Source organism: Dromaius novaehollandiae, chromosome 1 (assembly GCF_036370855.1).
Source record: "Dromaius novaehollandiae isolate bDroNov1 chromosome 1, bDroNov1.hap1, whole genome shotgun sequence".
Taxonomy (NCBI): domain Eukaryota; kingdom Metazoa; phylum Chordata; class Aves; order Casuariiformes; family Dromaiidae; genus Dromaius; species Dromaius novaehollandiae.
This window is the reverse complement of record NC_088098.1, coordinates 50,423,001-50,448,608: the sequence shown is the minus strand read 5'-3', so window position 1 is coordinate 50,448,608 and position 25,608 is coordinate 50,423,001. Positions and strand designations below refer to the sequence as shown.

Sequence of the window (25,608 nt, the reverse complement as noted above, 5' to 3'; positions counted from 1 at the left end):
CACTCATGATCATGAGGAATTTGAGTCCCTCATGCACATAAAGATACCTCGCTATGTAAGGCCTTTTGAGCCCCTTACTGTGTTCATTCTCATACACTGCCGGTAAGGGACCTGGCTGCAGCGTTAAACAGAGCTCACCAGTTAGGCTGAAAACACACAAAGTCAGTGGAGAGACAATAACCATCAGCAGCAGCTTTGAAGACCCCTTACCTAAAGCTTAGGAAAATCGGGAAAAGTCATGGAGCACTATTTAATTTCAGTGTCTTGAAAGAAAGCAGTTATGATCCTCAGTGCCCCCCTTCTTTTATGAAAAAAAAATTAGTAACCTTTATGATTTTGCAACCTTCAGGAGAGCTGTCTCTTGCCAGACTATATATTACATATTTTTGTCAGTATTTCCCCCTCCCTTATATTTGTTTTCCTTCAGATTTCTTCTCTCTCCCAGCCAAGTACCATCTGGTCCTGCGCTTTACTACACTTGGGGCTTTGCAGCTCCCTCCATGACTTCATCGGCGGCAATGTCAGTGTTTCCACTTCCACTGCCCGCGCTGGTTTGACCTCCCCCCTGCCAAAAAGTCCCAACACAGGGCCCCGGCCCCGAATGTTCGCTGCCCCGCGGCCTGTCCCTCGGGTCCCCCAGCACCGTGGGGATGCTGCGGGGACAGAGGGCTGCCAGGACACTGGGCAGGAGGCGTGAGGGAGGCTGGGCAGGGAGAGCTGCCACACGGGCCCCCCAGCACCCACGCTGCCGCTTAGGCAGGCGTCGTGGCCAGCGCCAGGGTGCACACGCATACATGAACATACATGTGCACACACAGCAGCACGTGTGCACACACACACATGCACACAGACAGGCACGTGCACACCATGCACATACACGCACGTGCACCCACAGAGGCATGAGGACACATGCACATAAAAACACACCTGCACACACACACCTGCACATGCACCCCTCGCACACACATGCACCCCCACAGACACACACAGATACACACGCACAACCTGCACGCACAACCCCCTCACTCCCACAACACACACGCAATGTGCATGCACGCATGCACACCCACACATGAGCGCACACACATGCACACACACCACACGCATGCATGCACATGCACCCTCTCTACTCCCTCCCATGCACACACACATGCACACGCACCCACACATGCACACACACACGCACACATGCATGCACACAGACATGCACAGATGCACATGCACACACGCACATACATGCATGCATGCACATGCACACACAGGCGCACGCACATGCATATGCACACATGCATGCACACGCATGCACACGCGTGCACAAATGCACACACCCATGCACATACACACACACATGCACACACACCATGCACACAAACATGAACATGTGCACACACACACATGCACATGCACACACATATGCAGGCATGCACATGCATGCACACACACACATGCACACACATACACCCCTCACATGCACATGCATGCACACGTGCTCACAAATGTGTGCACACACATGCACGCACATGCACCCACACGCACACACATCCATACGCATGCACACATGCGCACAAACACATGCACGCACACATGCACATGCACACACACAGGCACACACATTCACACGTGCACATACACGCACGCATGCACACAAATGCACACGCACACACATGCACAAAAACGCACATGCACAAAAACGCACATGCACACACACACATTCACATGCACACACATGCGCACACACATGCACATGCACACGCACACACACGTGCACACATGCACCCCCCCCATGCACACACACATGCACACGCAGGCACATGCATGCACACATATGCACACACGCACACACATCCACATGCACGCACACACGCCTGCACACACATGTGCGTGCACATGCACCCCCCACACATGCACACACGCATGCACACACACGTGTGTGCACACACATACATGCACATGTGCACATGCACACATGGACAGCCCCCACACGCACATACACGCACACACACATATGTGCGCACACACCCACAAACACACCTGCACAACCATCCGCACACGCACGTGCGCACACCTGCACACATAGGCACCCCCCACACACGCGTACACCCACACCCGCACACACACGGACACCCCCCCCCGCACACACAGGCGCGCACACACACGCGCGCCCTCCCCCACGCCGGAGCCACCCCCGGGCGCTCCCTGCGGGCTGTGCGCAGGGCCCTCCCACCGCGCCGGGGCCGCTCCGTGCCGGGCCGAGCGGAGCCGCGCCGCTGCCGTCCGGGCCGCGCCGCCATGCTGGGCATGATCAAGAACTCGCTGCTGAGCAGCGTGGAGGCCTGGCCCTACCGCGTGCTCAGCCAGGGGCCAGCGGTAGGTCCGCGCCGGCCGCGGGCGGGGGCGCGTCTGGCGCTGTGGCCGAGCCCCGGGGACGGGGCGGCGCGGGGCGGCGCGGGGCGCGGGGCGCGGGCGGGTGGCGGCGGCGCGGGGTCGGGGCGGCCTCGCTGGCGGTGCTGGCTGACGGCGGCCCCGTCGCTGCAGGGGGAGGTCGCCTACGAGGAGAGGGCGTGCGAAGGCGGGACGTTCGCCACCGTGGAGGTGACGGGGAAGCCGTTCGATGAAGCCTCCAAGGAAGCGGTGCTCAAGCTGCTGAAATACGTCGGAGGAACCAACGACAAGGGTGAGGGAAACCCACTTGTTTGGCCCGGCGGCTGTTCTGCTCGTTCGTCCTTACGGATGCTTCCCTCGAGCGGGATGGAGCGAGGGGATGGCTCCACGGCAGTCCCAGCCCGCATGCTGGCTTGCCCCTGTGATCACTGGGGGTCTTTGCAGTCCCTCGCTGAAATTAGTGCAGTTGCCACAGGTTAGAGCATGGCCAGCTGTCAGCCAAGTCATGCTATGAGTCTGCTCTTAGCCTGCCCCTGTTTCAGGTTAAAATCATGAAGGTGAGTTGTCTAAGCAAGTGTGTTACCTGCAGCCGGGACTGCGTGAGAGCAGGCACACGTGTATGTATCACAGCTCACTGGATGAGTGGTAACTCATGAACCCAAGCTAACCGGGACACTTTGGTCCCGTGATCTCAAGTGTGAGACCTGCCCATTTGGGCAGTGAAATAGCTTTTATGACCTTGACTTTTTATCATTTGCTCTGGCTATTTTTATTCATGAAAAAAGTAATGAAGAACAAGCTTATTTATAATGGTGTTTCAAAGTGATTGCTTCTAATTGTCCACTTACTAAAGTATGTGCATCACTGATCACCTCTAACGGGAAGAGAAAGACCACAGAGTAGTTTTGAGGCATACATATTTGTTCTCATACTTTCCTCAGGCATCTGGTAGAGAGAGTTATATGGCCTATATGGGAATAGGAGCTGGAAACAGAGGGAAAGGGCAGTTACGGCGTGTAACGTGTGTTTTGGAAAGATGTTGGTCACTATTCCTGTAGGAGAAAGGGTACCTTTTATAACATGTGGCACAGAGGCAGGTATGGTACCAAATTGTACAACTAGGTGAGAAGGATGTCCTGATCTCGCCCAGTTCTGTGGCTGCTTGATACCAAGGGTTGGAGGTTCCTTGCTACCAGAAGAGGGAGAGGGAAGGCAAATGTCCCTTAGTGCCATGGGGTACCTTTTGGACGTAATGAGCAGAAAAGCAATGTGCTGTCTGTGCCCTGTTCTGTGATTTGTCAGAGGAACTGAGTATCTTGGTGGCATGAGCTGTGATAGTGGAAGGCCATGAAAATAGGGCCATTTACGAGCAGCCATTCAGAGTTCACCCAAGGGCCTTATCTCCCAGGGTCCTGTGTAGTCAGCAGAGAGAGAGAGATGTGGTCAAAGCAGATGCCTAACAGGGCTGTTTTGCATGCCCCAAAGGCCCCTTCTATCTCCACTGCGTATGCAAAGAGATTGAGGTGAGGAGCTTTCCTAGGCTAAAATTAGCTTTAGTGAATCCTCCTGTTAGTGCCACAAGTTCCCAAGGACGTAGCCATCTTTAGTAATTCCATGTTTCTCTTCCAGGGGTTGGAATGGGCATGACTGCCCCTGTCTCCATCACTGCTTTTCCTGCTGAAGATGGCTCCTTGCAGCAGAAAGTGAAGGTCTTTCTGCGGATCCCAAGCCAGTTTCAAGCCAGCCCTCCCTGTCCTAGTGATGACAGCATTAAGATTGAAGAGAGACAGGAGATGACCATTTACTCCACGTAAGGGATATGTCTGGAGATTTCCAGTCCCCAGTGCTGAGATTTCTAGCGTACGCTGAAGAGCAGTGTTGGTTTTACTAGGTGTCTTGCTGAAAAAGGGGTGCATGTGGTAGAAAGAGATGGAGGGATCATTGAAGACTGAAGGCAGGTGTTTTTTGCCTTTCTGTTGTGGTTCATGCTGCACAGATCTGGAACACGGATTTTTTGTCATTGGCAAAACGAGTGCCAAGGTTAGCCCTGCAAGGCTTTTTGTCTCACCTGGGGAGGGGAAGAGCAGGGGAGGGTGAAAATGAAAGGACCGAGTCATTCCTGATCTCTGAAAACCATTGTTGTCTTCAGTTTTGGGGATCAAGACAGTTTTTTAGTCATCAAGGATGTCCTTTGGGGTGGCTGCCATCAAACTACAGGGGTCAGCTGAAGCCTAAATGCCAGTGTCCATCAGGGTAATGAGCAGCATTGCTTCAAACAGCTTTTGAATGTCTTTAGCTGTCGACTGATGTTATGCTGGACTCAGACAAGCATTGTAATGTAGCAAAAAAACTCTTTATCCTGTTTTTAGTCCCTTGGATGCTCCCCTGCCTCATTCCTTGAACTATTTTGTCTGGCTCTGGATGGTCCCGGGCTGCTGGCTCCTCCTGCCTGTGACTGCTGCCTGGGCTGTGCTGCAGGGTGTGCTGCAAGGACAGGCTGTTTTGTTTCAAACTTCGTCCCAAAGGCAGGGCAACAAGGTGCAGGCTGATGTGGAAACAGTTTCCGCCAGTGGGAGGTCAACATAAACCAGACCACTTCCAGCCCTTATGAATAACGCTATGGGCTATAATTGCTAACATCTCCTGCTTCTCCCCCCTTGGGCTTCCCTCGCAGTCTGGCTTCTGTCAGACAGTTGTTCACACCACAGCAAACATGGTTGTTGACATCGTCGGTGGAAGGACTGAGGGTTGAGCAGACTTGGCGATAACCTTGTATTCCAGGAACCTGTTCCTCTGATATGGTGCTCGTTCAAAGGGCCAGGCCATGCTGCTGGCTGATACGTGTGGGGCATTCGGGGTCAGTCAGTGGCTGACTGCACATAGGCTGTGCCGCCTTTGAGACTGGTAATCTCACAGACAAAATGCACTGGCTCACGAAGAACAGTGCCAGCACGAGTGCATGCTGTGGGGACCTGTGTCAAAACGTGTGGCTATATAGTTGATGGGTGTCTTGTTTTCTCTCTCTCTTTCCTTCCTCTTGCAGGACTGTCTACTCACCTCTTTGTGTTTGGTTTCTTTGCAGGCAGTTTGGTGGCTACGCCAAAGAGGCAGATTATGTGAATTATGCTGCCAAGCTGAAGTCCGCTCTGGGGACCGAAGCCACGTACCGCAAAGATTTCTACTTCTGCAATGGCTATGACCCCCCTATGAAGCCTTATTGGCGACGCAATGAGGTCTGGTTTGTGAAAGAGTGAGTGCCTGGCTCCTGGTGGTGCTAGCCCCTGGCACTGAGAGCCTCCCCACCCTACGTCCCTGTCCTCTTTGAAAGAAACTAACAATTTTGCAGAGGCAGAAAACTGTCATCCCCTCCCTTCACACCCATGCCTTGTTCCTTTAATGGACCAACCGTTTTAGAAGAACAGCGCAAAGCCCTGACGATGCCTCCTTCCCAGGCCTGGCTGCTCCTTCCCTCCCGACCGAGTCCTCAGCCACACGGACTCTCATGATTTCTCAGTGGCTTGCTCTTATCTTCTCTTACGCTCCCAGAGGGAGCTGAGACAGCTAAAATACTTAATTAGCAAGGCTGGTGCCTGACAGGAGTCACGTCCAAATGCTGGCAGACTGCTAGGCTTACCTGAGGCAGGCAGGAGGATGTGACCAAAGTGCATACAGGGACTTTTTTTAAATCTTTTTGAGCTTGCTGCAGCTTTAAACGCTGCTTTTACCTGTGCCATTCCACAAAGCAGTCTAAAGGGACATGAATGTTTGCTGCAAACAGTCCAGTGAAAAGGAGCATCCTCTTCATTTTCTCAGTGTGAAGTAGAGCAACACTTTCACCATCTGACCAAGAAATATCACTTAGAGGAAGATCCCAGATTATGTTTATGAAATCTCTTCTGTTTGAGAGGTGGGACGCTTTGGGGTATGTTATGGCCCGACATTAGCTAGGTGCTAGACAGTGTGATGTGGAGACCTCAAGAGCGTTTCCTAACCTTCTTATTATTTATGTGCAATATTTCTTCTCTAAAATTAGGTTACACAGGGGCCACAGTTGAAATGTGCATGTTAACCTAATTGGATGAGAAGAGTACAAACTGTGAAAGAAGCAGGTGGCTATTACTTGTGATCTGAGTGTGAATTTCAGGAATGGTGAGCATCTAGTCATGGGAGCAACTGTGGGTGCAGCTCCTTTGAAAAGCTCCTTTCTTTAATGGTGTCAGTTCCAGAGGGGCTACTCAGAGCAGTTGTCTTTAAAGGACAAAAGCCTGCTTGTTTTTGAAAACAGGGATTTACTGATCAAATAATGAGTAGCCACTTCAGAAATTTCAAGTAGAATAGTAAGGATGAGTCTTGTTTTAGGAACAGTGTGATTGTTTAACTATTTACATTAAACCAGCATTTTAGCTGTCAGCTCTCTACCAGGCAGGCAGCAGGACACCTGTAATGAGAACGTGCACCATGCTACAGTGGGTGCCTGTGTAATTTGTTAACTTCAAGTAAAAGAGGTGTGTTCCTGTGATGCTAAAGTGCCTCAAAGTCCAGATGCTTTCCAAAAGCCATTTTCTGTTTAGAGCGGAAAGAGATTTTTTCAGATGGAAGCCAAGTTCTGGCTGGTCAGGAGCTTTCTGACATGTTCCCTTTTTCTGAAAGCAACTCTTAGCAGTAAAAGGAAAAAAATCTTAGCAGTAAAAGGAGAAAGAGCTTTGTTGTGGGCCTCACAAGAGAGTTTCAGTTCCCTGTGTGTAAGAGCAGCTGGTCAGGCTGAGAAAAAAGAGCAGGTGATTAGTTAATTTTCCAAAAATAAAAGCAAAGGGAAAACTCTTGGCTGCAGTTAGTGATTGCTGCACAGGGGAGGAGGAATCAAAAGGAAATCAGCGTAGACAAAGAGTTAGGAGTCGTAGCCATGAAGCAGTTTTCTGAGCAGCAAAAGCTTTTCTAAGGCTGTCCCCATATCCTGGATTATTTTTGCCTGCGTGGGTGAGGAATGGAGGGACGTAGTGCTGCCTGCTTTATGTATTCATGGATTGATTTGGAGACTCTTGCATAGACTTTCTGTAGATACAGTCCTTTCTGGCTTTGGGTGATGGATGTTTTGCAATGATTGAAATCTTAAAATTTCAAAATTTCTCAAAGTTTCTCAAAATTTCCCCTGTGAAACCTTCAAATGTTGGGAAGGCCGATAATAAATCTAATATGAACAGAGCTCCACATCTCATCGGCATGGTACAGGAGGAAAACAGAGTTTTCACAACATGAATATGCTCTTCCTGAACAGAGGGCAAAAGCTGCTGACCCAATAGTGAAAGTAACCAAGTCTGTAGGCTCTGCCTGTGCAGTCGTACTACTGGCTAAGTGGCCTGTCCTTTTGCATGCAGTAAATAGGGTATTGTTTCATAGGCAGTGCTACTGATATCAAAAGTTATGCAAGCTGAATTGCCTTTTCTTCACAAGCAAAGATGCCTGTGTTCTGTCTGCACTTTACAGAGTTTTAAATAAATAAAAAAATGCATTAACATTGTGAAGTACAGTTTTTGTGCTGATCACTGACTCTGTGAGCTTGGTGGAAATTGTTGATTTGAAAGACCTTAGGTTGCCAGTTTATCAAAATCTGTCTTATTCTTTCTGTTTGGGGTACTAAAAATGGCACAATATCTATAAATAATCAATATCTATAAATAATCATCATACTTTTCCCAATAAATTGCTATTTTATGTATCCTGGTTTGGCCTTATGTTGTGTGACTGTATGTGAGATAGGAACTGATGCAGTAATCTGTTTCTTCATTGGGTTCAGCTACTGAAAGGCTTTGACTCATGTGTTTATACTAATGTGGGAAGTGGGGGGCCTACTCACCTGACGTGTTCACTTGTATATTCCTTGGGCTGGGAGTGGAATCCAAAGATGTTTTGGGATTCACAAACAGTGTTTAGGCATATATTAATAGATTGTGATTTTCAGCATGATCTGCTGCCCCAAAATGGTAGCCTTATTGTCACATTCAAGATCCACCTAGCTCAGTGTCCTGCTGACGGTGATGGACATTAGTGGGCACCTCATATTGCGACATCAGGGCAACTGTGTACTGATATCTCCTGCAAATATTCCCCCAGCATCTAGTACATGTGGCTCAGGGATTTTTGTTGTTGTGTTTACTAGCGTTGATAGACTTTATCCCATGTGTTTGTCCAGTTGGTTTTTAGAGCAGGCAAACTAACTGTCCATGGCATCCTTTCATTCTCTGCAGGATGAAATGCCAAGCCCTCACCACCTGTCCCTGATGCAGCTTCCTCTAGCTCCCTGACCCCAGGCCTGCTGTGTGCTTGCACGAGGGTAGAAATGCTCTTTGGCTGAGGGTTTCCAGCAGGCAGCTGGGTCAGCCACCTTTCTGATACACCTCCATCGCTGTGGATGTCACTTTGGGTAGCCAGCCTCTTTTTTTTGGCATTAGAGCGTCCCTAGTGTCCTCATTTTGCTTCAGTCATTTTGCTAGGGCAAAGTGCAAGCGAGTCAGAAACGTGCTCTGGGTTTTGACCCAAGGCCACCATGGTTAGAGCAGTTTCATCCCATGCAATTTGCTCTTGAATCGATGTAAAAAAAAAGCCTCAGGAGGTTCTCTGCCCCCTCTGGTATTTGTTCTCCAAGGGATAGTAGTGTGGCACATTGCCTAAAGATTTCCTTTCTTCTCCTTTGTTCTTATGCAGGGTCACAAGCAAACACTGAAATGGAGACATTTTAATGCTTTTCTGATGTTCAGCAGGGAGTCCCAGTGTTAACTATTGTGTCTGGATCTAAGAAGATAATGGAGGGAAATGGGAAGAAGGCTGTTTCTCTTGGCTTAGGCACTTCAGCCTTGTCTGCAGCTGCCTTGCGGGGCACTGGGAGCAGGAGTGCGTGAGTGAAGGCCTTTGGCCTCCTCCACACAGCTGGGAAGAGCTACGTGCTCCTCGGCTGGCTTTGCTGCATCCTGGGCTGCATGGGGGTAGCCAAAGTGCGAATAGCTCTGTGCTTTAAAGAAAGGAGAGGCTTCCTGCTAATTAATTGATAGCTGCTCTGATGTTTCTCCTCTTCAGCGCTCAGCCCCTGCTGCAGAAGTACTTTCCTTCCTTCCCTCTCAAATTAGTGGTGATAAACGAACCCTGTGGGGTTTCAGTGAGGCGTGTGGCAGGGATTGCCACAGTGGCTGAGCATGTCCCCGCTAGGTGCGGAGCAGCAGTGTGACAGCAGGATGGCCAGCCATAGGAAGGGCTGCATTTAAACAGAGGCAAATTTAACCATTAGATTTAGCCATGCCAGATTTAGCCAGCAGCTTCCTAAGCTGGCCTCCTGCTTTGTAATGTACCTGGTGAGAGTTTTCCTGCTGGCTCCAGCAGTGGCACTTGCTGGTGCAATGGTGTTACCATTGCAGTTAGGAGCAGGAGTGATTTCGAAGTGAATCCCCTGTCTGGCCCTGGTTAGTGTGCGTTGGTTGACTTTGCTGGGCAGATTCGGTGCTCACAGACTAGACACCAGGTGCTGTGCTCCCTACAGGTTTCACATGCGCTGGTGTGCCGGAGCCAGCAGGAGGGACTGAGCAGCTTTGAGCCAACGTTTGTGGTGGGGCTGGTGGGTCCAGCAGAGCAGGCTCACTCTAGCCTGAACTCCCAAACCACGTATAAATGTAAATAAATAAATATATATGTGTATATATGTAGTGTAGGTGTAGGGGCCTCAACACCCATTGCTTTGATCTGCTGATCGCCTTCTGTTGTCACAAAGTAAATTGCTAATGCAAACATAGCCGCATTACGAACATTTCCAGAGCAAGGTTTTAAGTCTGCTAGAGTCGGAGCTTTGTTAGCTTCCGAAAGAAAGACTTTCTGTTGTAGGCATATGCCTAAATATATCTAACATTGCATTAAGAAGAAGACAGCCTTTATAAAAGAGCTAATTGGTTAAGTTATCCATATAAATCTGAGCAGACTTACAGTACTCTAGTCACTTTGAGGGGATGGGTGATTTATGGTGAATGGGGAAGTAGCATCATTATTTCCCCATTCTCATGAGTCACCATGGCAAAGGGTGCATGAGCAGCTCTTATGCCTGTAGTAGCAAATTTGCAGCTTTGCAAGGCTGCCTGAAGGCAATGAGACAGGAGAAGAAGATGATGGCTCCTAGCTCACATCGTCCCTCTTGCTATAATTACAATAATACCTCTTTTTACAATAGCACTCTAAACAGAGACTCTCATTCTTCTGTGACAGCATTTCAGCCACACTGAGCTAAAAAAGAAATGCATCTCTTTTAATGGGACCATAAGTAGCCTTGGATGTATAACGCCTCTATAAAGCTGCTTGGCAACTTGATTTATCAGAACAGGATCAGTGGTAAAAGTGACTTCTCTGACAGTAATGGATGAAACATTTCCACTACTTCGTCTCTGCTCAGTGCCTACGCCAACAGCAGGCTGGTTTTATCAGCTCAGTCATAATCTTTCTGCTTCCCTCTCAACAGAGGCTGTTGTGCAAGGCAGGTTTCAGTCATGGCAGATGCTCGTTTCCTAGTCCTCCATTGGAGCTGCTGCAGGAGATGGGCCAGTGCAGATGCTGGCTTGATTTCCAGGGGGTGTTTGTCTAAGTCCACATCCTGAATCCATGCCCACGTGGGAACTGAGGGCATGCCACCCCCCCTCCCCCCATCTCCATCCATCCTCCAATTTCTGTGTGAAGATACTTGAGTGTAGGAGCTGGAAGGAGCCACGCTAGTCTTCGACTGGGTTTGGGGTCTGACTGATCAGAAGCCCAAGGCCCCAGGGCAGCCTCAGCTACATCCGCTGCGCAATCCACATGAGAGGACTGGCTTCAGGTACCTGAAATTTAGGTGGAGATTTTTTTTCAAAAGTACAAATGGAAGTGAAATGTCCCAGAAACCACATCCCAAGGCACCACGGATTTATATCTTGGAGGATCCTCATGCCTAGAGATCAATTCAGTGCCATGCACCCAGCACAGAATTCAGGCCAGTGCCTGCTGCCTTACATCCCTCTGCAGCCTGGCCTGCAGTATGGATTTACAAGCACCATGGTCCTTCCCCCCCCCTCCAAAAGCCCATGAGCTGACACAGCTGGGCAGCTTAACCTGTAATCCCCTGACCAGCCCCAATTGCCTTGAGGGATAAAGAAGCAACAGAGAAGCCCTGGAGCTGTGAGGCCATCAAGGGGCAACAGGGCTGGAAAAGCAGGTTCTCAGCTATGTGTTGCAGGGCCCTGACCTGTCCCATGGCTCGCTGGGTGCTTGGTGTGCAGTGTGATGCTAGCAGTGTTAGCTGGCACCTGAGGTCACTGTACTGGGACAGCAGATCCTGGTCCCCGTTCCAGGCAGGCAGCTGCACCATCCTGCCTGTGCCTGAGGTTGTAGGCTATGTAGGTTTGGGCCTGGTGAGTACTTGGAGAGTGCCTGGCAGCACTGGGTGGTGCAGGTTGGTGCTTGGGTCTACGTGTGGTGGGCAGCTGGGGAAATGTCTTCTTCATCACATTCTTCTCCCAAGAACAAACAGAAAAGCATTGCCATGGGAAATATTCTCCCTTGAGTATTTTTCCAGAGCTTTCCAGTTCAGCCCCAGATTTACAATATCCCTAGTGTTTAAATTAAGATCTTTCCTAATTGGAGTCTGAAGAAGCTATTGAAGTGTCTTTTGCCATTAGACAAAAAGTTCGGTCAACTTTCCACACTACTGACAAAGTGCAAGATCAGCAGAATTAACTGTTAACTGTTGCTGTTAGTAAGAGACAAGAGGATCCGAAATTTGAAATGCATCATACTCAGGATTATAAGGCCAAGATACAAACATGAACTTTCACCTAAGGCAAAGTATTGAAACAAAAGATAGTGCACAGTGTGACAAGTTTGGACAGACTTTTCTACTGGCATATCTCTCTAGCTCTTTAATCACAGGTTACAGAATTTCTCAATCCTCTCTATGACTCAGCTTCGTAAGGAAGCATTTTTCAAAATCAAAATGGGCTTGCTAGTTGAAATCCTTTCTACAAACTGTAGTGTTGTTTAACCAAGGTACCCAAGAGTGGTAGTGGAGACTAGTTACTGCAACAGTGTTATGTGGGGTGATTAAATCCATGTAAAAGCTTTGCTCTTATTTTCCAAAGCCTTGTTTCCACCTGCACACCAGTACTCTGGCATGAGAAAGCCAGGCTGGAGGGGGAAAGAAAATTGTGTGCAGATATAGGCAGGAGAGGGTGGAGGCCCTGGTGTGAGGATCATGTTGTCTCAGGGGAAGGGGTAGCATGAGAGTTGGCTGGTTGAATGTAATGCCTTGCGTGCCCCATAACTTGCTTGCTGGCCCCCTGCCCTGGCAGACATAGTTGGGGACGGGGAGAGAGCCAAATCCCCTCCAGTAAGGGATGACTGCAGCACAGTTAGACATATAGGAAGAACCAGAGCTGCCTCCCAGCTTCTCCAGCCCTGCTTTCTACCCTGTTAACCCACCAGCAGGCCAGAAGTTGCTCCTTACTTTCTGCCCCCCCCCCTTGCCCTGTGCATGTCTCCGAGGCAGCAGTTTAGCCTCCAGTCAGGCTGGCCCTTGGCTGTGTCGCAAAGATTGCGTGCAGGAGCCAGACCTCGTCTCCTCCCTGCACTGGGGTCTGGGGAGCAAAGATCTCCCTGGAAATCCCCAGGAGTACTCATTTTGCTCCTGCCATGTCTCCATCTGCTTCGCTCAAGCCTTTGGTATACGCTTTTGCAGGGAGCAGTGCTCTTCCTCTGAGAACATCCTCTGCGCTGCATCCCGGGAGGGGATAAATCCTGAGCCACAGAGAGCAGCCCTGAGCACCCCTCCCCACCCCAGGGAGGGGAAAAATGGAAATGCTGACTTTATGAGATATTGCGTCTTGGGAATCTGGCCTCAAACACCCTCCCGTTGGGAACCTGCCCAGTCGATTTCAAAACAATCGAGTCAGTCCTGCAGATTTTGGAGTGCTTTCTTCATCTGAATGGGCAGGCAGGGTTTGCAGCGGGACATCATCCCTTCTGTGAGGCCAACAAACAGCTGGAAAAAGCAGCCAGGGGTGCCCAGATGTGCTTTTCTTTCTCCCTAGTGTATTTTTTGGCTGCTGGTGCACGGCAGCTCTCACTCTCAGCCTTGTCTCACCTGTTGCTCTGGGCATGGTGGTGGCACTGCTCTCCACCGCAGCTGCCGTGTGCCCTTAGTTTCGCTCCTCCAATGTATGCCAGAGGCATGGGCAGTATCAGTTTCCTAAAGGTCCCCAGGAGACCTGTCTAGCCCTGGGAATGCCCCCCAGATCTTGAACCAGAGGAGTCATTTGGCTGGAAACAGCTCTCCACAGAGCTGATTAAACAGGAAGCGGGAGTTAATTTATATTGTGATGGTGTTATCTTTGGGAAAAAAAAAGAGAAAAAAATGCAAGTTTTTTCTAGAGTATGTGATTTAGTTTTTGGCTATTGAAAATTCATTCATTTTTAATGGAAGCCCAGATTTTACAGAATATAGCAAAAAATGCATAGACACCAACAGGGATTTTTATTTCACCTTTCAAGTTACTCCCACTTCTAATGGTAAGGCAGTAGCATTTGAATAGTCTCTGAAGGTTTCCCTTTCCCTGGAAAAAAATACATGAAAATAAAAATTCTGAAGAAATGTTGGAGGCAGCTGCTTTCAGATAACTTTATTGACAACAACAAGATATAACCAGGCATACTGAGGAGATGAGGAGACTGGCCTGGGAACAGCCAGAGAGTTTGCTCGTGACTGCAGCTCCCTGTCCTGGGAGATGCAGGAAGGGGACTAAAAGGGGTATCTCCAGATAGTTCTGATGCAAAGATAAATGCAATTATTTTCCACAGTGTTTTATCCCATAATCCGCAAATCCATGTATCATAAATAGCCACTGCACAGCCCACCGTTATGACAAACTCTTCTGGAACAAATCCAGCACTAAATTATGAGAGACTAAAAATGATGTCTATTCCCATGGCTATAGACAGGGAGCTGCTACTCAGCAACAAATTAACACCAAGTGCCATAAAAATAACCCCTTTGGAATTATTCAGTGTTTGGGAGATGTCATTTCATAGGGGTAAAAATGGATCCATTTTGTCACAAAATATGCATATGTATTCAGTTTTATAAATAGAATTTATAAAATTATGTTTATAATTTTATCCTAAATTGATGTGGAGCAAACAGACAAAACAGTCATCAGGAGCTTATCATACAAGTTTCGTTCTAAGGAACAATCCCTGTTGCTTGTAACACCTTAGACAACTGTAAGAATTTTCTGTAACAATTAGAAATGCAAATGTCAGAGGCCTCCCCCACGCACACATAGCTGTGTCACTGCTGCATCTTCCAATCATCACAGCCTGGTGGACCAGTGCACTGTGAAAAGGCACTGGGGACAAGGACAGTGAGTCCAGGTGTGCTGACCCCACCGCAAGCATTGGTTTGGTGGTGTTAGCGCAACCTTTGATAAAAGGTCTTAAAATAGTACATTTTAAGGGTTTTTTTTTTTCAGTTTTCTCAGATGATTTCAAACAGGTCAATAAATATTTTCTGGGAATATGTACATCCCTCTTACCATCTTACTGAAATTATCAAATGGTTTCCAGGACAACTTTCCAATAGCTCTAATGTTCACATTTCTACTTCTTGAGGGGTGAAGGAGGTCTTGGCCAGAAATATCAATCAAGGGTTACAAAAAAAATGTCAGGACTGTGGTTTCATGTTTTCCCAACTCTTGCAGGAAATATCGCCTCTTAATATGATAAAAAGGGAGTGAGGCTAGCAGGGGGATTTATGCCCTCCTGGAGACATGGTGCACTAGCTCTTCTCCAAGTTCTCTCATGTTATTTCCATGGCAACTCTACATAATGATAACTCCCACTGATTTTCTTCTTTTATCTGTTATTTTGGTCCCAGATAATGATGGAGCTGAGGAATGTATTTCTTTCATGCCATTCAATGCCCATTGTTAGCCAAAAGTAAATAGTGCCCTAATTCTACAGACCTTTAGGAAGCACAGCAAGTTCACAGTGCATCTGGGAATTTATCTGCAGGGACGGACAGAGCTGAGCCAGGAAAGTCAGTGCTACGAATGCTCAGAGAAAGCTGCACAGGATGAACGCTCACTGCCAGGACAAGGTGACAGACGTACGTCCCACCTCGCTTTTTCTTCCCCCTGGCTGGGGTACCAGCTGGAGGCCAAGCAGGAGGCTGTGGTGCTGTGGGAGGGTGGGTGATCAGGGTGTGTGGAGAGCTGCATCTCGGCTGTCCTGCCTTGCTGAGACACTCCTGTGTCAGCCTGGAGGAGATTGTGCTGCCTGCCTGGGAGATACTCCCGTCTCCCAGTCTCTGTTCAGGGCTGCAGAGCCGAGCTAGCCTGCGGGACAGGGGACAGGAGCATTTCCCAGGCAGAGCTGCAGCCAGAGACAGCCTTGACCAAGGGCCTCTGACCCACAGCTTCCTCCCTCTTACGAAATCTCTGCAGCAAGCAGCTGCTGGCTGCTTTTACACAGCAGAAGTGGTATGCATGCAGCTTTTTCTGGCAGACCTATGCTTGCTTCATCTAGCTAGCAGGAGAGGAGAGAGCCAGTCATCAGGGCCGGGGCAGAGAGTCCGCAGAGAGCTTGGAGTCCAGCTGCTAGCGTGGGCTGCAGCCTGGTTTCCATGTTTGGGCAGTCATTGCCAGGGAGAACAGGCCTGTCCGGATGTGGAGGCCTAACCCAAACATCCCCTTGTTTCACTCTGTGAAAGTACCCGCTGCCCCCTGCTCCCCAGCGTCTTGGCCCTCCCCTTGTCTTCCTATGGCGAGTCATACTCCAGCAAATGAACAGTGCCAACTGAAAGGGCATCCTCCTGCAGGAGGGCCTAAAACCAACGGATGTCCCCTTGATGGTAGCACCCCTTCTGCATAAGGATGCTGCCCACCAGCAGAGCTGTCCCATGCCTGGTTAGTCCTCTCTCTGTGGTGAAGCTAGTTATGCAAGAAGGTGTTCAGTTCTCTGCAGGTAAGGGGGTTCATAAGGATAGGAGTGTGACAAGGACCAATGCTTTTCTGCTGCGACAGTGTCCAGAGTCACGGTGCGGAGTGGCGGAGAAGCAGGCACCGCGCCCTAAGGGACCGCAGAAGGTGGCTGAAGTCACTCGAGATCCGTGTCACCTATGACTTTGGAGGGGGTGACAGAAGCAGGGACACGTGCTTGCCCTGCCTGGCTCCCTGCTGTTCTGCTGGGCTCCGTCTCTGCTTCACCCATACCAAGAGATTGAAGCAGTTTTAGTATCGAGATCTTTCACTGTTTAATGATAACAGCTAATCCTAAGGGAAAATGAAAAAGAAACCAGAAACTCAGTGCTGTCATTAGCCCTGGTCCCAGGTTAGACGGTTTATTTGTTGGTTGGGACTGGTCACCACCACTGCTGGAGTAACAGTGAGCCGTGCGCTCAGTCACAGGCCCAGGCCATGCGTACGTGGGAAGGATAAGCACATAAAAGATATTATGGAGGAATCTTAGCAACACAATAGCCAGATCAAAAATACAATTGAAGCACTACTAAATGCCAGATCTGAGGTTGCCAATATAAATTCAAGTCCAGCACCTTGTCTGTATGTATTATGATGATCCCATCAAAACACATCGTTGCAAATAATCATCTCCCATCCCTCGAACAGAACAGAGTTTGAGGCAGCGGGGGCAAACATAGCTGCTAAGGACAGGGCAAGATAATGTTTCCAAACTCCCCATATAAAAAGTAATCAAAGTTAATGTTTTTATTTCTTAGGATGTTGCTAAGACACATATATCCATAAAAAGATTCTTTCCAGCCTTAGATACACAGATGCCTTTAAGGCAAGAACCGAAGCCAAAGAAACTTCTGTCATTGATTTTACCAGCAAGAACTTGACTTTTTGTCCCAGATTCTCTCTTCAAATGTATCATAATGCTTCCATTGACTTCAATGAGAGCACTGTATGCACAGTCGGAGGCAGAACATGCCCCCAAAACTGATTGCGTTTGAAGAGTGCACTGTGAATGAAAAATCAGGAGAGATGGTGTCAGTGGTTTTCTCTCTTTGGATCCTTTAAAGGAGCACACAGCTTCTTTCAGCATTTTCCCATTCATTCAGTGTAGAGAAAGTTTCTTCCAGTTTTGGAGACTATAACCAGACAATAAAGACAGATGATATTCAAATCAGGCAGATGTATAATGAAACTTGCAGAGGGAAGACTTTCTCCCTCCTCCCACCTCACTTGTTTCCAAGATTTAGAAAGAATTGCTTGTAGCTAGAGCCAGCGTTGGCTGCATGATAAATTTGGCTTTAGGACTTCTCCTGTTGGATTGAAAGTGCAAGGCCACAAGATACAAAGCACTGATCTGGTGTGAACTCACTCTAACACTTTAAATAGGTTAAAAAATGTTTCATAAGCTACTGTTACATATTCTGGGTAACTCTGCAGAAATGGGAGCATGTGTCCACACCGGATCTAGATTAAACTGATGGTGCAAGTATCTTGCAGTGCCCCCATCTGGTCCTGAAGACCATAGAGCAGCAGCCTGATATGACAAGAAAACTGAGAATGTTCCAGCTTTCAGTGCCTCACACAGGGCAGGGTTTATCTTGTCTTTCAATGAATATATTAAAGTACTGTTGGTCTGTGGAGCTAATTTCCTCCTAAGACGAGTAGCTGGGGCAGCAGGGAGGGGTAAGCCCAGCAGCGAGGCACTGTGAGAGCTGTGCAGGCAAGTGCCAGGGCAGCAGGAGCCTAGCTCAGTTGAAGAAGTCTTATAACAACCCCCCACACTCCTCATAGGAGCCTAGCAACAGTCTGTGCCTTGGAGAATTTGCAGCCTAAGCAGTAAAAGACAGAGGAAATGGTCCCCACCACCATCTTTGAGTCAGACCCATCAGAAACAGAGACTAGGGGAGGTTAAATGACTTGTTCAGCTGCTGCAGCAGAGCAGGCCAGCGCTGAACAAGTGCTGAGCACTCTTTAAGGGCCTCTGAGGGACTGAAAAGTGCTTTTCCTTGTCCCAAGAAGTTAACACCGAGTTTGCAGTTGCGGCTCAGCAACTGAAACATCCTGCACCTTTCTGGCTGTGGTTCTCCTCCAGTAGCCTCCATCCTTCCTGGCTGAAATCTTGTCTTTCAGATCCACCTCTTGGGTCCAGCTCTGTGTTGCCCAGATTGAAAACACATCTCAGACTGTTTAAAAGAAGCACAAATGATTGTATATACCAAAGTCATGAGCTTGCTGCATGGCTGTTACAAATAGACTCCGAAACTGGTGCTGCCAAGAAAGGTCCAGATGTGGAGCTGGCCTTTTCCCCACTCACTACTGCATGTAAGAGATGTACAAGGAGTAGTGAAAATATCTCAGCAAGAAAGTTTTCCAGATCGTGGCTGGAGTGGGACTGTTTTCCAGTCCAGACTAGCCGTTTCTCTGGACAGTGGCAGTAGAAGAGCTGCCTGTGCTGCAGGTTGAGACTCTGCTCTGGAGCAGGCATGATCACATGTGCCTGAGCGTACCCTGGCCCAGCACATTCCCATCTCACAATCCGATACTTTACCGTGTTGCTAAAAACCCCAAGGAAGGTCTGACATGATGGAAAAATGCTATCCCTTCAGCTTCTCCCTAGACCACTCGATAGGAGCTGAGCAGATGAGCCCATACACTTTGATGCCCTCTTCCCTTCAAAACAGCACACACACCCTTGCAGAAGCCATTAACCCCTATTTGTGAGGGGCTCTGTGCTCAGGAAGTGGGTGTTCAATTCTGTCCCTGCTGAGGTCTCACCTCACACAAATCCTTTACCACCTGACACCCAAAGGTCTGGGTGTAAAAAGGGGGAGTGCATCACAGTCCTGCCTTGTAGTGCTGACAGTGGTCGTGGGGAGGGGGGAAAAGGGACATGGGCCGTTCATTGGAGCTCTTGAGAGCAGTCAGCTACATCTCAGTGTTACCTATGTGACATTTCTTTGTGTAACAACATTGTCCTGCCCATGCCATTGTCAACCATCACTGCTCTGTGGCTGGGACCTCTTCTCCTGCTGAACCGGCACAGTCCCACCTAGGCAGGCCTGAGAGCTTGGCAGCCTCCAGTCGGGAGGGCTACCTGTCTCCCATAGCCTTGGGAAACAGCAAGAGACTGTGGCCCAGGGTTTGGGGAAAAACTGAGCCTCCTTCCTTTCTCACCTCATCGCATCTGTGCAAAAGTCTCCCTGGGCAGTCATTTCTCTCCAGCAGCTGAAGTGCTGTCAGTTAGGAAGAGGCTTGTTGAAATCAAACCAAACAGTGCCTAAAATAAAATGAGTTCACAGACAGGCCTTCTGTGTTGCTTTATAAACAAGCTGAATGTCATAGTGGAAGAGCTTCTTTTTTAGGCTGGAAAGTTTAAGGGTTTTTATTAGAAAATGCTGAGTCAAATGAATTAAATCATTTCATGGGAACAAAATTGCAAATTTTACCAAAGTTCAATGAAAGGCCATGAAATCACTTTTTTTACGGCTTTAGTATTAAAATTTTAATGAGATGCTCTAACTATCTCATGAGAGGATCTATACCCCCCCCCCCCAATTAAAACAAAGCACACAGCATGTCGGTTTTGATGTGACACAAAGGAAATTTAAAAGCCTTGACTTGTCTTACAAGCAGGAAGCTTCGCCTCACTGTTGGGTGCGCTCCTTCCCCGAAAGGCAGAAGACCCCGGGGTGGCCTCTCCAGAGGAGGCAAGCCAGGCGCTGGGCGTACCCCGGGGCAACACCTGGGCGACACCGGGGAGAGCCCGCGCCGGGCCGAGCCGCGCCGCAGCCGCCCGCCCCTCCGCGCAGCGCTGCGCGGGGGCGGCCGCTGTCCGCGGGGAGGCGCCGCGCCGCGCGTAGCAACGGCGGCACCCGGCGGGCGCTTGCGGAGCAGCAGGGCGCCGCGGCCCCGCCTCCCCCTGCGGCGGCTGCTCCCCATCGCGGGCTCCTCCCAGGCACGGGAAACGCGGTGGCTTGGTGGCACCTTGGGGGCAGCGCTGAGGAGCCGGATCTCTGAGGTTCAAAGATGTGCACGCTCGGTGTGATGACACCAGGAAAATGTGCTTTCTGCCAGCACAGGACGGGGAGCAGCGCTGGAGTCAGGGATGGTATCTGGGTCTCTTCCTGCCCTTGACCCTGCATTTTCCGCCCAGTGCTGCTAGCCCCTCTTCACACTCCTGCTTCCAGCTTTTTGGCCCCATTGCAGACCATTCAGGGTGAGACACCAGGCGCTGCCGTATGCTGGAGACCTGGTGTTCAGTTTCCGCTTCTGAATAATTCACGAGAGAACCAGGTGCCCATTTTGCAAGCCACAGCTTTTGCTTTCTCCTAAAATGTACTTGTCAGTGATCATATCAGATAACCCCCTCAGCCAGACAGGGCCCTGGCTGACTCTGGAGACATGCCTGTGCTTCTGGACAAGGCCTACCGCAGCCTGCTGCAACAGCAGCTCTTGCCCCGCGCCTCTGCCTCTCCTCTGCTTGAGGTGCGCAGTGGCTCAGAAAGCCTTACAAAGAAAATGGGACTGCGAAGGAGCAAGCACTCCCTGTAACATAGCACTGTGTGCTTCCCTTCTCACCACAGCGAAGGCAAAGCAAACAACAGTTTCCTTAGAAACCTCCTGCAGGCATGATGGTATATTGACTTTAAGGGAGGGAGATGATCACACCTAAGGGACCTTGGCTCTGGGCTAGGCCACATGTCCCTCTGAAGTGGCCTTAGGTACTGTTTCTGGCTCCTGTGCTCCTGTGTCAAAGACAGAGCTAGAGGAGCGTACAGTCCCTCTTCCTATTTGTAACCACGTGCTCATCCGGGGCAAAGGGCATAAGTGGTCCTGGGGAAATGAACCTGAAGCATTGCAGGGTGGTGCACCCTCGTGGCAATGAAGGCCAACCACATACCAGACTGTATGAGTAAGAGTGTAGTGAGCAAGGTGAGGGAAGTGGCTATGTCCCTTTATTTAGCACTCGTGAGGCCATATCTGGAGTAGTATGTCCAGTTTCAGCCTCCCACCGCCACAAAGATATTGATCGAGTGGAACGAGTCCAAAGGGGGTGGAAACTAAGATGGCGCTGGAGCATCTTGCCAGGAGGAGAGACTGAAGGACGTGCTCAGCCATGGAGAAGAAAGGCTAAGGGGGATCTCACTGCCATGGTCTATTAACTAAATGGGTGTTACTGAGAAGATGAGGCCAGACTTTGTCAGAGGTGCACAGCACAAGGACAATGGGTTACAGACACAAGTTGCCATGAGGGAAATTCTGATTAGATATAACGAAAACACAATGAGAGTGGTCAGACATTGGCACAGGGGCCCAGAGAGGCTGTGGTGTCTGTCCTGGGAGATGGTCTCCACTCGCCTGAACAAGGCACTGAGCAGCCTGATCTAGCCTTGAAGTGAGTCCTGCTTGGATCAGAGGCTGGACTGGAGACCACAGGGGTCCCATCTGACTGAAACCTTTCTGTGATTCTGCGATTCTATTAAATCCACTAAAATTCAGGAAAGACCTGAAAATGAGGAGGAGCTCTGTGGTTTCTCAGAAGCACCACCTCTCTGTAAGCCAAAATATGGGAGATGACACTTTGAAGGAGGCTTGGGGCAGAACAAAGCAAGAGGCATCTGCTGTGTAATCTATGGGCTGGCAGCTTTTAGGGCTCTTGTTTGCCTTTAAGGCACTGCAAAGTCAGTCCCTCCTTGGGGAGTGTGTGTGTCAGGGGAGACCAGTGCCAAACTAAACAACCTGCCTGTCTGGGTGGAAATGTGGGGGGGGGCATCTAATGCTCTGATGGTGCCATGTGCTCCTGTGGGTGATGGTCCCCTCTGGGTGCTGTTTCCAGGCCATGGTGCAGCCACCTGGGGTGGCTGAAAGAGACGGCCTCCAGCTGTCCACCTTGCCTGTGTCAGGGCAAGGAAAATAGGAGGCAGTTCTGCTCTTCAGCCACCTCTATTAGTGATCCAGTGTGATAAGACAGACTGAAAACTATGATTTGGGGTTTGTACAGGAGATGGTGACTGCGGTCATTGGGGGCTGGACACAGACACCCTCTGTTCTGCCAGCCCTGCTGCAGGGCGGGTAACCTTTGGCAAAGGAGCATGATGCACGCTTGACTCAACAGATGCCACGTTTAGAACCTGGCCCTGTGATTTCATTCCCTGAGGGGCAGATCTGATTAAAGTGGTCTCCCCTTCCTCCATCTCCTAGCTGTGTCTCCCCTCCCCTTGCCTCCTTCCCCCCCAACACTCCACGTTGCTCCCTCTTGGCTGTGCCAAGTCAAACACTTCTGTGGCTGTTCCCTAAAACAGATCAGTGGAAGGACCTGGTTGAAAAACTAAAGCCGTAACCACAAAATGCAAAATCTTTTCACTCAGAGCTGCCCCTGAGCGTGCAGAGCTGTGAGGCACACCCTCCAATAAGGGAATCATCAGAACTGGGAGCCGTCCCATGAGCCTGCAACAAGCAGGTGCACAGGGCTGCCCCAGCCTCTCCTCCAGCCCTGGTTACTCACGCACAGCTTGAGTCACAGTTTGACATTGCAGTGTGTTGAACAGTGCAACAGGGAGGGAAACGGATGGCAGTGGGGGGAATGTTTGAGGGAGGGAGGGAGGCCGGGGACCAGGTCCCAGCGACCCATCTCTTGTACTGGGGCAGTCTAGGGAAGACGCAGCTTTTCAGCACAGGTTTCTGAAAGGGCGAATGATGCCTGTGCAGGCTGACAGTTTTTCTCAAGCAGGGCTGCCACCCCTCAAGCTCAGCACTCAGTGAGACTGGTGAGGAAAGACTTTGGTGTCCTTATTAGCCTGTGTCTCCTCTTTCTCTGAGTGGCTTCACCCCCAGGTCATGGCCTTGTTTCATTCCCAGCAGCGCTGTCGCCTTTGCTAGCCACTCTGAAGACATTTATTTATTTTTAAAGAGTGGAGGTATGTGCTGGAAATGTGTAGCAGAAGGTCGGTGGATTGAGAGCGAGGGATGCCCTGCACCGCTCTGCTCACCCTGGGCTGTGAGTCCTTGGCCATCATCCAGCAGCTGCTGCTCCTTTCCCAGGGAAGAGCATCGGGATGCAGTGACACAACAGAGTCCCAGACTTGCTTTTTCTTGAGTGTACAAAGCGTTGTGGGTTCCTTGGCCCATGCAGCTGCCTTCCTTTGTCCCAGGAGACCGGCACTTGCTTTCTTGGTCCAAGGCCAGGTTGGCAGACGTGGGAGCTTGGTGTGCTCCCAAACACCCCAGCGAACCCAGCTAGGTCCTCCCCCATGCCAGGCCCTAGCCCTGCAACTGCTCAGGGCTCCAGGCCTTTCATTGTGACCCAGGGACTTTCTGCACCATCCTTTTGAGCACCTGCTGAACCCACCAGCCCCACAGCCCTGGCAGGCCCACAGCGCACACGCCTGTAAGCCTGAAGGTCCTGCTCATGCTCCCATCAGAGCAGTGACTCTGCCCCTCCATGCCCCACTCCTGTGGCATCCCTGGCCCGGAGTTAGGCTGAGTTTATCCCATCTCCTAATAATCCTGGCTGGTTTCATCACCCCAGCATGCTCTGTGCAGTCCCTTCTCCTGTGTGTGTGCTTTTCTGCTCCATGGACAGCCCTGAGCTCCTTGCACAAGGAGAGGTGGGATGAGGAACCAGAAGGCCGTGCAGACTGGATTTCTAGCCAGCCCTACCACCAAAGGAGCCATTTTCAGGAGAGAAGAAGGGCACAGGCTTTACTGGGTATACTGGCCTTCCACTGAGGCGAAGATGTGAAGAAAAAACAGCATGAAAAATCAGCCAACCTCCCCACTCCCTCCATTCACTTGTTTCTTTCAGGTGTGGCTGCACCTATGTGTGAGATATGTGTGTGATTAAGCAGCGCTCCATGTTGGCTTAAGCACACTGTTATAAGGAAACAGGAAACCGCTGCTTTTCCAAAAGTATTTCCTGAGGGGTAAGAAACCTGCAGGCTATCCACACCGCTTGAAAGAACAGCACCGCTCCTTACCAGCCAGCCAGCACTGAGTTCCATGGAAATTTGTGTTTAATTTGGCAATTAAGTCAGCCCTCACCCAAAGCTACCTTAAAATTAAAGAAGTGCAAAATAGCAACTCTGTACAGGTTAGTATTTGTCTTATTACAGCAGTTTAGAAAATTTCTATAAATGGCATTTTAAATCTGTGGTATGGGGAAGGAGAATTTCACTCTCAGCCCAGCAGCACACACATTAACAATTGATTACTCATGTAAATCACAGTGACGTCCACATATGGGAGTGCATGTCATAGTCCTCATCCCTCCCAGCTCTGCCGCCTCTGGGGCCAGGGCGCATTTGGGAAGCGCTTTCCCACTGTGCCGGTCAGTTAAGGAGATGATAAGTTTCTGGGATCCACACAGGTGGAAAACGTACCATGTATTTTTATTTCTCTTACTCAGGCGGCAGCAAGCTTCTACCAAGCTTGTGATGCTGGCAGTTTAACAGTTTTGGAGTTTTGGAGGCAGTGACATCTGACAGTGGGGAAGGCCTTGGTCTGGCATACTATAGACCACACACTGGGCTTGAGGAAGGGGCTTTGCTTGCTAGGAGCATATGGATATATGGGAGCATGACACGCCACACAAAAACTCATGGGCACAGAAGTCTCTCTAAAATGGGAGATTATAGCCTCATATCATCAGAAGTTTCTTTTATTATTTTGTTTTGATATTGTGTCTACTTTCAAATGAAATATTACATATGCTCAGAGCATCAGAAGGCTGTGTTTTTACAAGCTGAATTAAATACATATGAGCTTCTTTCCTATTCTTGAGTATGCAAGTGCCCAGCAAGACACCAACAAATAAATACAGGAATATAGACCCCAGTAGACACAGGCACATGTAGTACCGAAAAGATCACATCATTCCCTGCTTTTGTTTGGTGTGGCCTGGGTTCAGATTGATTCATTTTTTTAAGCAGTACTAACACTGAATCAGCTTTCCCTATTTAAGAAAAGTAGCATGGAGAAGTTACTAACCCTCTCCTGCAGCCATGTATGCTCCACCTTCCAGGAGCTGATCTCTGGTCCACAGTGACAGCTCTGAAGAATCCAGTATTGCTTTCCAGTTTGGCCCCCCACTGCAACCTTCCAGATAACTCGCTCTGATCTATGGAGGGTTATGGCTGATGAATCCCCTCATCCCAACAACTATTAGAGGATTCATGTCCCCAAGGAAGAACACGAGTCTCCA

The 25,608-nt window shown here is 49.6% G+C and overlaps 1 protein-coding gene and 1 long non-coding RNA gene across 2 annotated transcripts; one reads left to right on the top strand and one right to left on the bottom strand.

Annotated features, from left to right (window-relative positions):
- Nucleotides 1-2,150: 2,150 nt before the first annotated feature.
- HEBP1 (heme binding protein 1) lies at nt 2,151-8,098 on the top strand. The gene is made up of 4 exons (XM_064511316.1): nt 2,151-2,367; nt 2,536-2,674; nt 4,012-4,192; nt 5,465-8,098. The coding sequence occupies exons 1-4, from the start codon at nt 2,290-2,292 to the stop codon at nt 5,634-5,636; spliced, it is 570 nt and encodes a 189-aa protein (XP_064367386.1). The 5' UTR covers nt 2,151-2,289; the 3' UTR covers nt 5,637-8,098.
- A 9,053-nt stretch (nt 8,099-17,151) lies between these two features.
- On the bottom strand, nt 17,152-19,680 carry LOC135328523 (uncharacterized). The gene is made up of 3 exons (XR_010389527.1): nt 19,584-19,680; nt 18,477-18,592; nt 17,152-17,545 (listed from the first exon to the last, which is right to left on the bottom strand). It is a non-coding gene; the product is annotated as an uncharacterized LOC135328523 (long non-coding RNA).
- Between the last annotated feature and the right edge of the window lie 5,928 nt (nt 19,681-25,608).